Source organism: Carassius carassius, chromosome 16, assembly GCF_963082965.1.
Source record: "Carassius carassius chromosome 16, fCarCar2.1, whole genome shotgun sequence".
Taxonomy (NCBI): domain Eukaryota; kingdom Metazoa; phylum Chordata; class Actinopteri; order Cypriniformes; family Cyprinidae; genus Carassius; species Carassius carassius.
Window position 1 is genome coordinate 85,396 of NC_081770.1, and position 16,849 is coordinate 102,244.

The 16,849-nt window shown below is 34.5% G+C and overlaps 1 protein-coding gene across 1 annotated transcript; it reads right to left on the minus strand.

Moving 5' to 3' along the window:
- Positions 1 to 1,230: 1,230 nt before the first annotated feature.
- Positions 1,231 to 8,372, minus strand: LOC132159389 (protein NLRC3-like). Its single transcript, XM_059568889.1, has 5 exons — positions 8,329 to 8,372; positions 3,917 to 4,021; positions 3,623 to 3,707; positions 3,158 to 3,353; positions 1,231 to 3,065 (listed from the first exon to the last, which is right to left on the minus strand). Exons 1-5 carry the CDS (start codon positions 8,370 to 8,372, stop codon positions 1,231 to 1,233), a joined length of 2,265 nt encoding a protein of 754 aa, XP_059424872.1.
- Positions 8,373 to 16,849: the final 8,477 nt, after the last annotated feature.

A 16,849-nucleotide genomic window follows, 5' to 3' on the forward strand; every position in this document is an offset into this window, starting at 1 on the left:
CTCCCACACTTTGGATGACTTCGTTCGATTAGTTTTATCTTCCGCTTTTTTCTTTTTCTTTCTCGAGCTTACTCCACTGCCGTCTGTCTCCACCATCCCGCTGAATGCTGCAGAGAACTGTTCGGGAAGCACGTGACATAAAACGAGGCCAGCTATTGGCTATTCACTACTTCTCCTGCTGTACTGGCTGAGTAAAACCTGCGGTGGCTCATTACTGCCACACTGAGGTCACCACAGATTTAAAATATGCACGAAATGAGCCACTTATGGCAAATAAATGTTATTTAGCAACTAAATGATGATTAAATTAGTTGACAACTATTTTAATAATCGATTTTAATCGATTAAATCGATTAGTTGTTTCAGCTCTACTGCAATTGGATCCTAGCGTGTCTGACTCCACATTACAGCTTTCAAAGCGACTTACAGTGTATTTAGGCTAACTTTTTGTTTTACCTAACATTACATATAAATATATAAAGTATGTTATATATTATTATGTAAAGTATATTATTAAAGACTATAATATAATACAATATTGTATTGTGTTATAATTAGTATATCCAAGTTGTCTGTCTGGAACGCAGCATTAGGTTAACGTCAATAAACGATAGTGTACTACAATTAAGTATAGTATCGCAATATTTTCCACGGCAATACTGTATTGATACATGGATGCCAAGTATCAATCTTTTAGTATACTATTTGGTAGAATAATAAAATCAATTTCTAGACAATCCACTAGACGGTTGTGTTGAGTTTTCTGGTGAGGTCAGCTGGGTCGCCTTCAGCATGCAGCAAGTTAGTAAAATAAAGATGACGCCATCGCAGAAAGTTATCAGGAAAGCCCCTTCTGCATTTAAATGCGGATGTATGGACTTGCTTTGGATTTGTAAACAAGGAGGGGATGTAGGTAGGTATGCACTGAATTTTCGGCATCCGCAAATTATCAAAGAGAAAACGGACCAAAAATGTGAGCAAAAAAGCTACATATAATAATAGTAATATTATTAAATAATAAAAGTGTGTGTGTGTGTTCGCTGCTGTGTGTGTGCACTTTGGATGGGTTAAATGCAGAGCACAAACTCTGAGTATGGGTCACCATAATTGGCTGTATGTCATGTCACTCACTCACTCACTAAATCAGCAGTGTCCAAGCCTGCTATATATCAGTGTAGATTAATGTAATTTTAAGATGAGAACAAAACATGACAAAATATATTAAATAACTTACAGAGCTCTTTTGCAGGTTTTGATGACTGCTGATAATCTAATGAGACACTCGTCTGATTTCTTGAATTTCTGAAGCTCAAACTCCTCCAACTCCTCCTCTGATGTCAACAACACAAAGACCAAAGCAGACCACTGGGCAGGAGAAAGATCAGCAGATGAGAGACTTCCTTTGCTAAGGTGGGTCTGAATGTCTTTCACCAGAGTTTGGTCGTTCAGTTCATTCAGACAGTAGAACAGATTGATGGATCTCTCCGGAGACAGATTAGACTTTAATTTCTGCTTGATGTACTGAACTATTTCCTTTTTGCTCTGGTCATTTCTATTTTTCTGTGTCAACAGACCCTGTAAGAGTCTCTGATTGGACTGAAGTGACAAACCAAGGAGGAAGCGAAGAAAAAGATCCAGGTGTCCATTATCACGCTCTAGTGCCTTGTCCACTGCAGTCTTGAGCAAATCAATCATTGTTTTACTTTTATATTTCCATTTTGTAGACGCATGAACAAATATACTTTTCTTCTTTATGTCTAGAAACAGATGTGCATAAAGGGCTGCAATAAACTCTTGAATGCTCAAGTGAACGAAGCAGTACATGGTACCAAGAGTGATCCCTGTTTCCTCCTTAAAGATCTGGGTACACATGCCTGAGTACACTGATGCCTCATAGACGTCAATACCACAGGCTTCCAGATCTGTGTCATAGAAGATCACATTGTTTCTTTCCAGCTGATCAAACGCCAGTTTCCCCAGTGAAAAGATGGCATCTTTATCCCAGGAAACATCTGGTGTATGTTCTCCATCATACTTTCGTCTGCTCTGCTGGATCTGAAATCTGAGGAAGTGTGTGTACATTTGTGTCAGAGTCTTAGGAGTGTCTTCAGTATTTGACTCCTGCAGTGTTTTGGAGACATCATCAGCCTGATTGTTTTTCACAACATTATTTCTTTTCTCCTCTAAAATGTTCTGGAGAACAGTGGCTGAAATCCAGCAGAAGACTGGGATGTGGCACATGATAAAGAGACTCTTTGATTGTTTAACATGATCAATGATTTCTTTGGCCAGATTCTCATCCGTGAATCTTTTTCTGAAGTACTCCTCCTTTTGTGCATCATTGAATCCTCGTATCTCTGTCAGCCGGTCGATACAGTCAGGAGGAATCTTACTGGCAGCTGCTGGTCTGCTGGTGATCCAGATGAGAGCAGAAGGAAGCAGATTTCCCTTGATGAGGTTCGTCAGGAGAACATCCAGAGAGACTGGTGATGAAACATCAGACCACGTCTCATTGTCCTTAAAGTTTACAGGAAGTCGACATTCATCCAATCCATCAAGAATGAACAAGACTTTGAACTGATTTCTTCTCGTAAGGTTCAGTCCTTTTATCTCTGGGAAAAACTGAGTTATAAGGTCCATCAAACTAAGTTTTTCTTGCTCCTTTAAGTTCATCTCTCTGAATGGAAGAGGAAATATGAAGCTGATATCTTGATTTTCTTTTCCTTCGGCCCAATCCAGAACAAACTTCTGCACAGAGACTGATTTTCCGATGCCAGCAACTCCTTTTGTCAGTACAGTTCTGATCTGCTTGTCTTGTTCAGGTGCTTCAAACAAATGTTTGCACTCAACCTGTATCTCCTGTGATTCATGACGTCTGGAAGCAACTTCAATCTGTCTCACCTCATGTTCAGTATTGACCTGTTCACTACAACCCTGAGTGATATATAGATCTGTGTAGATGTTCTTCAGAAGTGTAGAGTCTCCTTGCTTTGCAATTCCTTCAGACACACATTGATACTTCTTCTTTAGGCTACACTTTAGCTGATGAATGAAGACCAGCTCATCTAAACAGAAACAAAAATACAGATATTGTTTAATCTTATTTTCTCTCTACATTTATAATTGACAATCTAACAGATGATCACGAGTCTCTTACCTTCTAGAGTATCAGCAGCTTCATCTTGCTTCATCTCTCTCAGGAAGTAGAGCGTGAGATCAAGAGCTGCTTCTTTCATACTGCATCTGTTCTCATTAAAGTCCTTCACAAAGTACTGCATGTCCTCTTTTTGTAATATTTTCTTAAACTTTTCCAGTTCTTTCTTTAGAAATGTCATTATTTTGCTCTCAAGATCCTACAAAGCAAGACAAAAATGAATGAGAGAAAAATCTCATTTGGTCAAAATTATTTATTCATTAATGAAAAATATTCATAAAAAATAAAGTTGAGATAAACTTTAAATAGCTGTAACTATTAATAAAAATAGGTTTTTGTTCTTATTTTATGGGTTCTTAAGAAGAAAAAAATAGAAATAAAAGTTATAGCATAACACAGCATAACAAATATTCATTGCATATTTGTTTATTATAATTATTAAATATTCCTGAAAATGTGTTTTATTACCTGGAAGATCTGCAGGAGACTGTCTGTATAATTCTTGTGGTTCCTGTGAGACTGTAAATCTGGATCTAATGTTTCATACTGAAGCCTGATCGTAAATAAAATAAATCAAAATACTGCATTTTTAGGGGAAAAAATATATATATGACCAAAGTATATTTTAAACATTTTAGCAAAGAGAAAAACAATAAATAAGTGATAAATTTATGGACTACAAGTAGTTTTATGATAATTATTCTCTGATACACTTTCTGACTCAGTCTATGTTTAAAGAAAAATAAGAAACAGATCAAATACCGTTTGGTTCGTGATGTTGTTTCTTCACTGAAGTTTGGTACTAAACCCTTTGACTCGTCACTCTTCACAGACACAGAGCTGGACACATGTGAGTCTGATCTTACACTAATGACACAAAGAACAAAACACTTTACTACAGGAGCTCCTTCAGTCTCATTTAAAGAGCTTCACTGTTGAGGATGGTAATGAAGCACACTATAGACATGCATTTGTTCATCTATGACTATGGAGAGATGGAAAGACATATTCATGTTTGGCTGCATGATCTATTTTCCATGGTTAATTTATACCTCCTTGTGTCTGCTTGTGTGATTGTGTTACTGGAAAGAAGCTCCAGACTGAGTTCAATAAAGAGGAAATCAGTGAATTATTGTTTTATTTCATTCATTTCTATCACAAGCATCTTAGTGGAGAAATAAGCCAACACAACATTATAATGTCAAAGATAATAAATACCTTTTGATAGATGTTTTTTTCTCACTGAACTTCGGCATGTCATCATCCTTTGACCGGTCACTCTTCACAGACACATGTGAGCCTGATCTTACACTAATGACACAAAGAGAGAAGAGAAACGTTTCTACAGGAGCTTCATCTGTGTTTTATACTGACACACATTCTCTCTAGTCCTTCACAGAAACATCTGCAGAGATTTAAAGATAGTCATTCTTGTTTACAGACTCACATTTGTTTAACAATTTCTGTAAAGTACTTAATGTGAGAATAAATATATTTGTACAAATATTTGACTGATCTTTTTGAGATTTTTTTTTTTGACTAAAATAGAAAGTAGAAATGTCATTGCTACACAGTTCTGACACTATTTTAAAAGTTTATCACACTTAGTTTATTGGGTGTAATAACAGTAACAATGTTGTTGTAAAATGTACTGCATCCTTTTGACCGCGAGTCCAAGTCTGAGCTGAACGTTTAACAGAGATAAGCTTTTATTTTGCAACTCTCTTACATTTCAGATACAAACTCATAAAGTTATAAGTTTTCTTCTTCACTGTAACAACTATGTTCGGAAGTGTCAACATAAAATACAGTTATTTAGGTGTGGTTTATTGTATTTTATGTGCAGTGTATTTAGGTGTGGTTTATTGTATTTTATGTGCAGTGTATTTAGGTGTGGTTTATTGTATTTTATGTACAGTGTATTTAGGTGTGGTGTATTGTATTTTATGTGCAGTTATTTAGGTGTGGTTTATTGTATTTTATGTACAGTGTATTTAGGTGTGGTGTATTGTATTTTATGTACAGTGTATTTAGGTGTGGTGTATTGTATTTTATGTACAGTTATTTAGGTGTGGTTTATTGTATTTTATGTACAGTGTATTTAGGTGTGGTGTATTGTATTTTATGTACAGTGTATTTAGGTGTGGTGTATTGTATTTTATGTGCAGTTATTTAGGTGTGGTGTATTGTATTTTATGTGCAGTGTATTTAGGTGTGGTGTATTGTATTTTATGTACAGTTATTTAGGTGTGGTGTATTGTATTTTATGTACAGTGTATTTAGGTGTGGTGTATTGTATTTTATGTACAGTGTATTTAGGTGTGGTTTATTGTATTTTATGTACAGTGTATTTAGGTGTGGTGTATTGTATTTTATGTACAGTGTATTTAGGTGTGGTGTATTGTATTTTATGTACAGTTATTTAGGTGTGGTTTATTGTATTTTATGTACAGTGTATTTAGGTGTGGTGTATTGTATTTTATGTACAGTGTATTTAGGTGTGGTGTATTGTATTTTATGTGCAGTTATTTAGGTGTGGTGTATTGTATTTTATGTACAGTGTATTTAGGTGTGGTGTATTGTATTTTATGTACAGTTATTTAGGTGTGGTGTATTGTATTTTATGTACAGTGTATTTAGGTGTGGTGTATTGTATTTTATGTGCAGTGTATTTAGGTGTGGTGTATTGTATTTTATGTACAGTTATTTAGGTGTGGTTTATTGTATTTTATGTACAGTGTATTTAGGTGTGGTGTATTGTATTTTATGTACAGTTATTTAGGTGTGGTGTATTGTATTTTATGTACAGTGTATTTAGGTGTGGTGTATTGTATTTTATGTGCAGTGTATTTAGGTGTGGTGTATTGTATTTTATGTACAGTTATTTAGGTGTGGTGTATTGTATTTTATGTACAGTTATTTAGGTGTGGTTTATTGTATTTTATGTGCAGTGTATTTAGGTGTGGTGTATTGTATTTTATGTACAGTGTATTTAGGTGTGGTGTATTGTATTTTATGTACAGTTATTTAGGTGTGGTTTATTGTATTTTATGTACAGTGTATTTAGGTGTGGTGTATTGTATTTTATGTACAGTGTATTTAGGTGTGGTGTATTGTATTTTATGTGCAGTTATTTAGGTGTGGTGTATTGTATTTTATGTGCAGTGTATTTAGGTGTGGTGTATTGTATTTTATGTACAGTTATTTAGGTGTGGTGTATTGTATTTTATGTACAGTGTATTTAGGTGTGGTGTATTGTATTTTATGTACAGTTATTTAGGTGTGGTGTATTGTATTTTATGTACAGTGTATTTAGGTGTGGTGTATTGTATTTTATGTGCAGTGTATTTAGGTGTGGTGTATTGTATTTTATGTACAGTTATTTAGGTGTGGTTTATTGTATTTTATGTACAGTGTATTTAGGTGTGGTGTATTGTATTTTATGTGCAGTTATTTAGGTGTGGTGTATTGTATTTTATGTACAGTTATTTAGGTGTGGTGTATTGTATTTTATGTACAGTTATTTAGGTGTGGTTTATTGTATTTTATGTGCAGTGTATTTAGGTGTGGTGTATTGTATTTTATGTGCAGTTATTTAGGTGTGGTTTATTGTATTTTATGTGCAGTGTATTTAGGTGTGGTGTATTGTATTTTATGTACAGTTATTTAGGTGTGGTTTATTGTATTTTATGTACAGTTATTTAGGTGTGGTGTATTGTATTTTATGTACAGTTATTTAGGTGTGGTGTATTGTATTTTATGTACAGTTATTTAGGTGTGGTGTATTGTATTTTATGTACAGTTATTTAGGTGTGGTTTATTGTATTTTATGTACAGTTATTTAGGTGTGGTTTATTGTATTTTATGTACAGTTATTTAGGTGTGGTGTATTGTATTTTATGTACAGTTATTTAGGTGTGGTTTATTGTATTTTATGTACAGTTATTTAGGTGTGGTGTATTGTATTTTATGTACAGTTATTTAGGTGTGGTGTATTGTATTTTATGTACAGTGTATTTAGGTGTGGTGTATTGTATTTTATGTGCAGTTATTTAGGTGTGGTTTATTGTATTTTATGTACAGTGTATTTAGGTGTGGTGTATTGTATTTTATGTACAGTGTATTTAGCTGTGGTTTATTGTATTTTATGTACAGTTATTTAGGTGTGGTTTATTGTATTTTATGTACAGTGTATTTAGCTGTGGTTTATTGTATTTAATGTACAGTGTATTTAGGTGTGGTGTATTGTATTTTATGTACAGTTATTTAGGTGTGGTTTATTGTATTTTATGTACAGTGTATTTAGCTGTGTATATCTGATGTTGTACACAGGAAGCTGGGAGGAAATGCACTGCAGCTTCATAAAGCGTGCTGTACACAAGCTAACCTTTGGGTAGTACGGTTCAGGAACAGAGTTATTAATAAATCTTAAACACTGAATCCAAACAAAGAGGGTTTGCTTTCTCATCCAAACACACAGCGTCTCCACAACATGACGACAACACTACAACTCACTGAAGACTCGTCTTCTCTTTGTGTAAAACTTTGAACAGCATTACACTAATATTTCACATTGTGATGCACACATTTGTGAAATTAATATCTGGATTCAGTCAAGGCATTTTAATCATTTCTGGATCAGTGTTCTCTGTTAGACAGAATAAATCCCTTTACAGGAGACTGTGACCTTTGTAACTTTGAAGATCTTACATGAACAGATACATTACACACTAAAGAAAGATGAAAACATTCAAAAGTATCATATAAACCTTTAAAATAAGTGTGCAATCATTTTTTTAATGTCTGACAATCAATTTATGACCTAAAAACCAAAATCACTGATATGGAATAATTTACTTAAGTACAGACTCAGTGCTGAAGAGTGTGAATTGACTGCAAATGATGATTTGGATTTTCTATTCTGAGATATTTAAAATCTATTGGCTTTTTTTTTTTTTTTTTGAGCGAGATTGAGGGACTGGAAATGATGATTATGATATATATATATATATATACACAAATGTTATTTTTAAGTAGGAAGTTATGAAGCTCTGAGGTTCTGCAAATCATTTGTAAATATAACACAAAGTTTATTAAGGTTTTGTTTTTTTCAGCAAACCTCTGAAAGTGCAGCAGTGTTTAAAATGATTGTCTGAAAGCAGACTCAGTGTTACCTCTGTTTCTGTGAGAGACTCATCTTTCCTCTCTTCTCTGACATACTGCAGATGAACAGCTCAACACTGAGATCTTTGTGTCTCTGAAGACGATCAGATGCTCATCATGACCTGGACATGACAATCAGATCAAGATCATGAGAGTTCAGAGGAACAAATGATGAAGAAAATAACTAGTGCTGAATCTCTGAGTTATCAAGCAATCAATATACAAATAAAATATGCTACAAATATACTGCCATGTAATAATCTCTTCAGATCACTCACAACACACGTCTATATTTACTTACACATTACTATCAGTAATAAGTTACTATATATTAAGCTTCGGATCATTAAAAAGTTTAAAAGAAGATTTGTTTTGCTCGTGTTTATCAAGCTGTCTGTCCAGAAGAACAGGTTTGATTTGACCACAAAACACTTTCGGTCTTAAAATACGGCTTAAAATACAAAAAGGAGGAAATAAAACAACACTTTTAGAATTATTTTCGGACTGCTATCCTATATTTTTACAGATATTTTTACAGACTTGCAAAAATGTTTTAACATTCATCATCTTTAAACGGTTTGTTTTATTAATATCTCTCTGTTTCTCGGTGGTTTGTTTCTTCGGTGACAGACAGGTATAAGTTATAACTGAACAAATCCCGCTTCATCCAGCTCTGAAATGCGTTCATCATTCTCCTAAATAAGTGTAATGGTGAAAGTATTCAGACTTACTTGCAGTAGTTCAGACGATCTTGTGCTGCAGGAACAGAATCCAGAAGTCTTTCAAACACTTCCGGTTTGTGATCGCTGTTAAACACCTGTGCGATCTTCACGATTGATGTTTGTCACCTGACACGACTTCATCTTGGAGAAAATCAAAGTCCAGTTAACAACAGATCTCGTGCATCAGCGCCACCAACTGGACAGGAATGTGAAGCACAAACACACCTGCTTTCTCCTTCTTCTTCCTTCTAACAGCAGATCCCAAACTAAAACAGTGCACTAGCGCCACCTGCTGTTTCTTCACATTCTCCCTCTCAATCTGCTCCATTCACCTCCTTCTGATACTTTTGACTACTCTGAAGGGTTAATGAATAATGACAGACAAACCATATCAAATAATCCAAACCAAACATATCAATCTGAAAGGTAATGATTATTATATAACAGAATTATATACAGTCCTGGTTTTATTTTCATTTCTTTCATTACAGCAATAGTCTATGAATTCAGATTGAATGATTTATTCAGTTATTCTGTAGGTTATGATGAATAATTAAGATATATGAAATGTATCATTTATTGAATTAGTTCAGAACTCAATTAATTATAATGAACTTTCAGTCTCTACATACAAATAGAAAATGCCTAGTTATTTTCATCTTATTTTCTGAATTTATCATCTCTGTTCAGTTTTACAGGTCGCTGTGATGTAGATATATGTGCTTTTCACAATCTGTCATTTAAGATTTAAATAGTTTCGACTCTTATGTCTATTAAAAGAGAAAAACTGAGACTGTAACTCATAAACTTGAGTTTGAAAAAGACAAAACAGCACTTTACCTATTATTTACAGCTGAAATGAACATTTTTATCATTTTACAATCAAATATTTAGTTATAATTTATGTATTTTAAATCGCACATTTCAGGAAATATTAGACTGACTAATGAATTTAGAGTCTTCTTCATTATTTACTGTCTTTCTGTACTCGTATTCAACATTTATAACACTGATTTTATGTAATTTAAGTTTAAATGACAAATATCACAGCTGTCTTATTTTCTCTCAATGTAATTTATTCTCTAATATTTTGAGCTCATCTTCATATTCCTGTCTTTATCACTGTCCTCAAAATCCTGCATCAGAATCAGAAAAACAGAAGAGAAGTGGATAAGATAAGTGCTATATATATCCATTTCAGAAGAATCCACAACAAATAATAATAATAATAATGTTTATTTTCCAGACAATGTTATAAAAGTCAGCAGACAGTAAAATGAAGATGATAGTGAGACTGAAGAACAAACAATGACAAGCAACGATACAATGATAACACGACCAACATCAGCAGATCTGACCTCAGCACCTTTCAGAAAATATACAGATTGAGTTACATTAAAAAATAAGTTATATGTGTGATTTTTAATAAATGGTTAGGAATGTAAAAGAGTATGTGATGTTTATCTGATAGACAGAGACATTTCTGGATCTGATGAAGAGAAACCCCAGGAACACAGAAGAAAGATCTTGTTTGAGACTCGAATCTCAATCATTAGACTGTAAAAAGTGTGAGAGATGAGAGAGATCGACCTTTATCTGTTCTCACATGGACAGATATTCAATGAGTACGGCAGAAATTTAGGCAGCACCTCACCATTGTGAAGCAGAGTATTAATGATATTATAAAAGATATGATGCTTAGAGACGATGTGCTGAAACCAAACAAAGGTCAAATTTGGATTAAAGTGTTCAGGATTGTTATTGAGAAAATGAAGATCACTATAAGAGGCAGATATACACTGAAACAAGTTTTTCAAGCAGTACTTCATCCAATTAATCATTTGTCTTCCAATTTAATTGACTTTTTTTTTTTGCAGTAATATTTCTTTTAGTTCAAAACATTGATAAATGTTCATATTTGTTCATGAAGAGCTGAACTGAGACATATTTGTTTTGTGGAATGTAAAATATCAGGTTAGATGAACTCATATGATTTAGTTTATGTGACTGTGTGTGAACTCAACGAGCTGTGGATGAGAAGCTGGAAACTTTGTTTTAGATCAGTTAGGACCTTATTTTCCATCAATTCCTTTATTTGGCTCTTTCTTTTCCTCGAGAGATTGTTTGTGATCAGTCTTTGTCTCTTGAACCCGGACCAGCGACATCGACTGAGATTATTTTCATCTTTTCCTTGTTCACTCGATGTTGTTTATGAGGAGTGTAACTGTTGAGTTAATTTGACTCTTACAGCAGCTGTGTTTGCAGCGGAGGAGAGATGATGATGGTGACACTAATATGATGAGTGCAATCATTTAACGATCACGTTTAATAGACATGACTGTTGTTTGAAAGAGTAAGTTTAAAGTAATTAACTCTATAAATACATGAATAGACTTCTGTTGTATCTAGGTTCAGAGCCCTTTTCTTGTTTTTGAAGGAAGAAGAAATGTTAGAGATGCTTTGGAAGTGTAAGTATGGCCTCATAACTGAAAGGAGAGCACAGCTAACGGTAATTAAACATTATCCCCAGTTTCACAGACAAGTTTCAGACTGAAATCCATGTTCAAGCTGTTCTGAGGAGCATCACTTTACTGACAGCTACACTGCACATTTCAGTGGAAACCCTTCAGTCAGATGCCCTCATAAAGACTGTAACTTGAATGTTTGCTCTTCACAGAAAAGTTGTCAAGGACAAGCCTGACATCAGCCAAAGGCAGCTCTTCTTACGGTAAACCAGGTGTGTAGAAGTGCATTCATCCCGTGTTGTGTGTGATATAATTACAACTTGGAAAAAGAATCCATGTCCTGGTAGAACTCATAATTATCATCTGTAATCTGGGGATTTTCTGAGAGCTTCTACTTGTATCACGTGACTGTACCGGACTGCTGCAGATTAATTTAGACATCGATAGTGTTTCAATAGAAACACACAGTTCCCGCTCCGAGGAGATGAACAGCTCTTCACAGAACACAGTGTGAACGCAGCATATGATCTTGAGTATCTGACAACAGCATCATCTGACTGACTTGATCATGTGTTTCTGGATCTGTTTGTTCCTCTGTTAGGATGCAGCTGACAGCACAGACTCCAGTAAGAGTCCTCAGTGTTGATCAAGTCCACATCTAACACATCTAGAGCGGGAATATTTAATGTCTGCCTTTATTAATATTAATAAAACATGATCAAATCATTCTAAACTTTAGCAAGTTACAATAAAACTATAAAAATAGTCTGTAAATGTATTAACAGTCTGTAAGTACTATTATTATTTTTATAGTTTAATTATTTATGTACATAGGTATTGAATAGAATTATTACAGAAAATGAAATGCAACCATAAATTGTACCAAAAACATTTTTTTATTCAATGAAAAATAAGACTTTACAACATTAAGAGGAGTAAATATTTGAGCAAGATTTTTTTGTTAACAGTTGTACTGCTTATTTTTTTATTAATATTCTTTGAATAGAAAAATAGAAACAAATAGATTCTTTGAAAAGAAACAAAACCAATAAAACACATTTAAAGTAGTAACCTTGTATCTTTCTGTTACTGTAACTGTTGCTATTTGAAATGAATCCTTCAGATCACTGAAGTTCAGAATGAAACTCTGGAGAACTCTACTGTTGTGTGTTCACAGTGGGACGCTTCCCATCAGCTGCAGACTGAACACCGCACTGTGTGTTTTATCATTTCATCATCACTGACTCATCTCACGACTCTTTCTCACAGCACCTGGAACACACAAGCAGATTTTCTTTAAAAACATTCATTCGCATTGAAGCTACCAGTGTTTTTAAGGATACACAAAACCACTGCCTTTAAAACAAAAGTGTAAACCTGACATTTATTAGGTACACTATGTAACTTTTGGTGCTCTAGCATAGGGCTGTGCCGATAAACCATATCATATCGGTATCGATAAAATATATGTCAATAATGATGAGAAGCTCGAGGCATTTTTACTCGATATGGATTAATATCAGAGCCAATCATACAGCAGAAATATGTGACAACAGCCAATCAGCATGCAGCTTTAAACGTTCACGTCAAAGAACAAAGTCAATTTCCTCCAGCACTTTACAAAGAAAACTCGACAAGGACGACAAAAATGAGTGAAACTAACCTCGAGTTATTATTCACAAATTATGAAATTGTTGACAAAAAGGTAGCACGAGTTCAGTTATATGAAAGTGGTTTGGTTATTAGAAAAAGCGACCAGGCGCAGATTAACCCGATCTGTAAAATATGTTGTGGGATGGAGAAAAACACAATGAACCTCCATCCCAGTGCTTCCACACACACCATGCGTCTCAATCTGCTTCCCAAGTGGTGAATCAGTATATCATGAATGTGAACGACTCCCTGATCAGTGTCCTGACTCCTGAACTAGGAGCTGATTGAGACGCACTCAAAGACTTTACTTGAGCAGCTGCCCAGGTATATTAGGAGAAACATTTATGCTTTTATTACTTTTATCCTCTCAGACTGTTGTATCCGCCCGAGATAATGAAACCCTCCGCGATCGATGAACTAGTGGAAATCTCCCCTCGCTGCTGGTTATGTGTGGTCAGAACTGTTTCCTCGCGCTGACATTCACACGCGCTGCAGAGCAGGTTCACGCAGAGACCTCTGGAGGAGCAGCTGCTCAAAGTATGAAAGGAGCACATGGAACAAGGCTTTAAATATCACTGTTCAAAATATCAATGCAGCAATATATTGTGATGCATTCCTTGCTGATTCACGTATCGATACCGATGATTATGTATTGATACGGCAGCAAATGCTGTGATGCAGTCTTGAAAAAGAAACAGAATAGAAAAGATAATTTTAGGTTTAAAAGTTAAAACAATATTTTCTTTCCACCTAATAATGGCTCTGTCATTATCAAGAAAATGTTTTTGGAGTTGCAAGCTTGTATTTAGTTTCTTTCTCTCTCACAAAAACAACAAAACCTTCTCAAAATCTTCCTTGCAGGTGCATAAATCACAAATTAAGAAATTCACAGGCTGTGTTTATTCATCTTTGTTAATGTTAGCTAATGAAAATACAGTTTTTCATTGTTAGTTCATGCTAATTCAGAGTGCATTAACTAATGTTAACAAGCACAACTTTTGATTTGAATAATGCATTAGTAAATGTTGAAATGAACATCAACTAAGATTAATAAATGCTGTAGAAAGATTGTTCTTGCTTAAATCATGTTAACTAAAGTAGTTCACTAATATTAACTAATGGACCGTTATTCAAAAGTGTTACCGATTAAGTTTATCATCACATGATTATAAGGATTTCATTGCTTTTCATAAAACTGAACTGATTCTATGTATTCTTTTTTCTTCCCTTTTAGCCATTTGCAAACAGGACAAGGACAGCCTCAAGGAAAGCTGAGGAAAGCTGTTCTCTGCATTTCCAAGAGACAAGACTATACCTCCCTCGACTAGTGTTGTGTTTGTACTAAACCCAGAGCAGTCCTGAATGAATCGACAGAATGACCCAGCTCATATTCTGATACTATAAAACTACACGACAAAAACATGATGTAAATAGCCTAGAAATAAAAAACACAGGAACTCATAGTGAGTCCAGCTGCAATATCATGATGAACTCATTGTGATGTTGTTATAATGATTATTAATTTGGATTAATCTAAAGTTTTTTGAGGGGAGCATCTCATATTCTGGTCTGTGATAAACATAACTATACTTTGAGATTTTGTTGTGCAAGGTAAACCTCACACACACACTCACACACACACATTCATATGTGTTAACACACATGGAAAAATAAACCACTGTTTCAAAACGTGTGTGTTTTCTGCATGAGTGTGTGTATTATTGTATGTATTGTGTGTGTGTATTGTGTGTGCATTATACAACAAAATGTCAAGCATCATCAAGTTTTTTTAACATTATTTGACTCAATTGAATAAAATAGAAAATCTTGAGGGAAGCGGTGAAGAATGAATCTTTATTAGTCAGGTTTTGTCTTCACAACTCATTCCCAGAGAAAGACAGAACTGAAAACTGAAATAAAATGTGTTTCTTGAGCTGAGATTGATTCAGAGGATTTTTTATTATATATATATATATACACATATATATATAATGTATGTGTGTGTACATGTATATATTATACTTAAGGAGCTCATTAATTAAACACAATTTGGAACTCATGTCCACAATTTTTTTGTGTGTTGTGTCATTAGTTGTGTCTTAATTTGATTAATAATTATTACACAAATAGTATTTTAAAATTACATTTAAATTTTTTTTTATATTACTCTTTAATTTACTATTAATTTATTCTTCATTTTTGTCTATTCTGTATTATTACACCCTTGATATTACATATTCTTGCTATTATTAACCTATTGTTGTTCAGTTATTTATTATGGTATTATTCATATTATACATATAATTGTATGCTATTATAAATCTAGTATATCACATACCGGTATGTTATTGTACCGTTGTACTCACGTTTCATATTATTCACTGTACTTTAAGTTGTACTACATATAATTTTTAATATAACATCACTTTTACTATATTTGTACTGTGCACTGTATCAGTGCATATTTCATTTTCACTGAATCCATAAAGCCTCATCAGTTACATGTGTTATTATTTGTTGTGGAGTTCATTTGTAGGCTATAGTGCTATCAAAATGAAAAGCAGACAAGTGTGTCACTTTTTGATTTGTATTTACTTGTTTTATTCAATTTTCTCAACGGTAGTAAATTATTAGTGTTTAAAGATGTATTATTATCCCAGTATTTCAAAGGGAATGAGCTGTGTTCTGACCTGAGACACAAGAAAGAGGAAAAAAAAGAAAGAAAAATGTTGAAATTGAACACAGAGAAAGCAATAAAACAACTACATTTAATCTAATGTACATTCAAATTACATTACATGCATATGTCACAGTTATACTAAATTAACATTAGAATTGTAAACCGAAAAAATCAGCGAAATCAACAAGTGAAACAAATGTGAGCTTTCACAATTCCTTATGAAAATTAATAATTTTCCAAACCTAACTAAATAACTGGAGGCAAAGTTTTTTTTTTAACTGCACGTAGATCACAAACCTCTGAATGGGTTGATAAATGTGAACGTTATCGTGTTTTTATTCAGTAAAAACCGCAGCTCCCCGTTTACTTTCATTTGTTTTTAAGGCAGTCTTGCCCTCACTAACATGGCGGACTCGGTGACGTATCGCAGCAATGCCTCAAAGCGGCCAATGGGGCGTCTAGGTATTTATATGTCTATGGCTACGAACTCCCGAACTGACTCAAATGATTCGCGATCCCCAAACTGACTCAAATGATTCGCGAACCCGCTTTGAACTCCCGAACTGACTCAAATGATTCGCGAACCCGCTTTGAACTCCCGAAGTGACTCAAATGATTCGCAAACCCGCTTTGAACTCCCGAACTGACTCAAATGATTCGCGAACCCGCTTTGAACTACCGAACTGACTCAAATGATTCGCGAACCCGCTACGAACTCCCGAGCTGATTCAAATGTTTCGCGATCCCGCTCCGAACTCCCGAACTGACTCAAATGATTCGTGAACCCGCTTTGAACTCCCAAACTGACTCAAATGATTCGCGATCCCCAAACTGACTCAAATGATTCGCGATCCCGCTCCGAACTCTCAAACTGACTCAAATGATTCGCGATCCCCAAACTGACTCAAATGATTCGCGATCCCGCTCCGAACTCCCGAACTGACTCAAATGATTCGCGATCCCCAAACTGAATCAAATGATTCGCGAACCCGCTCCGAACTCCCGAACTGAC

Excerpts from the sequence above, each read along its gene's own strand:
- LOC132159389 (XM_059568889.1), bottom strand. The coding sequence starts at position 8,372 with ATGTCAGAGAAGAGAGGAAAGATGAGTCTCTCACAGAAACAGAG. Across the intron at positions 4,022-8,328 it reads AGTCTCTCACAGAAACAGAG|TGTAAGATCAGACTCACATG; the intron begins GTAACACTGAGT and ends TTGTGTCATTAG. Across the intron at positions 3,066-3,157 it reads AGCTGCTGATACTCTAGAAG|ATGAGCTGGTCTTCATTCAT; the intron begins GTAAGAGACTCG and ends GTTTCTGTTTAG.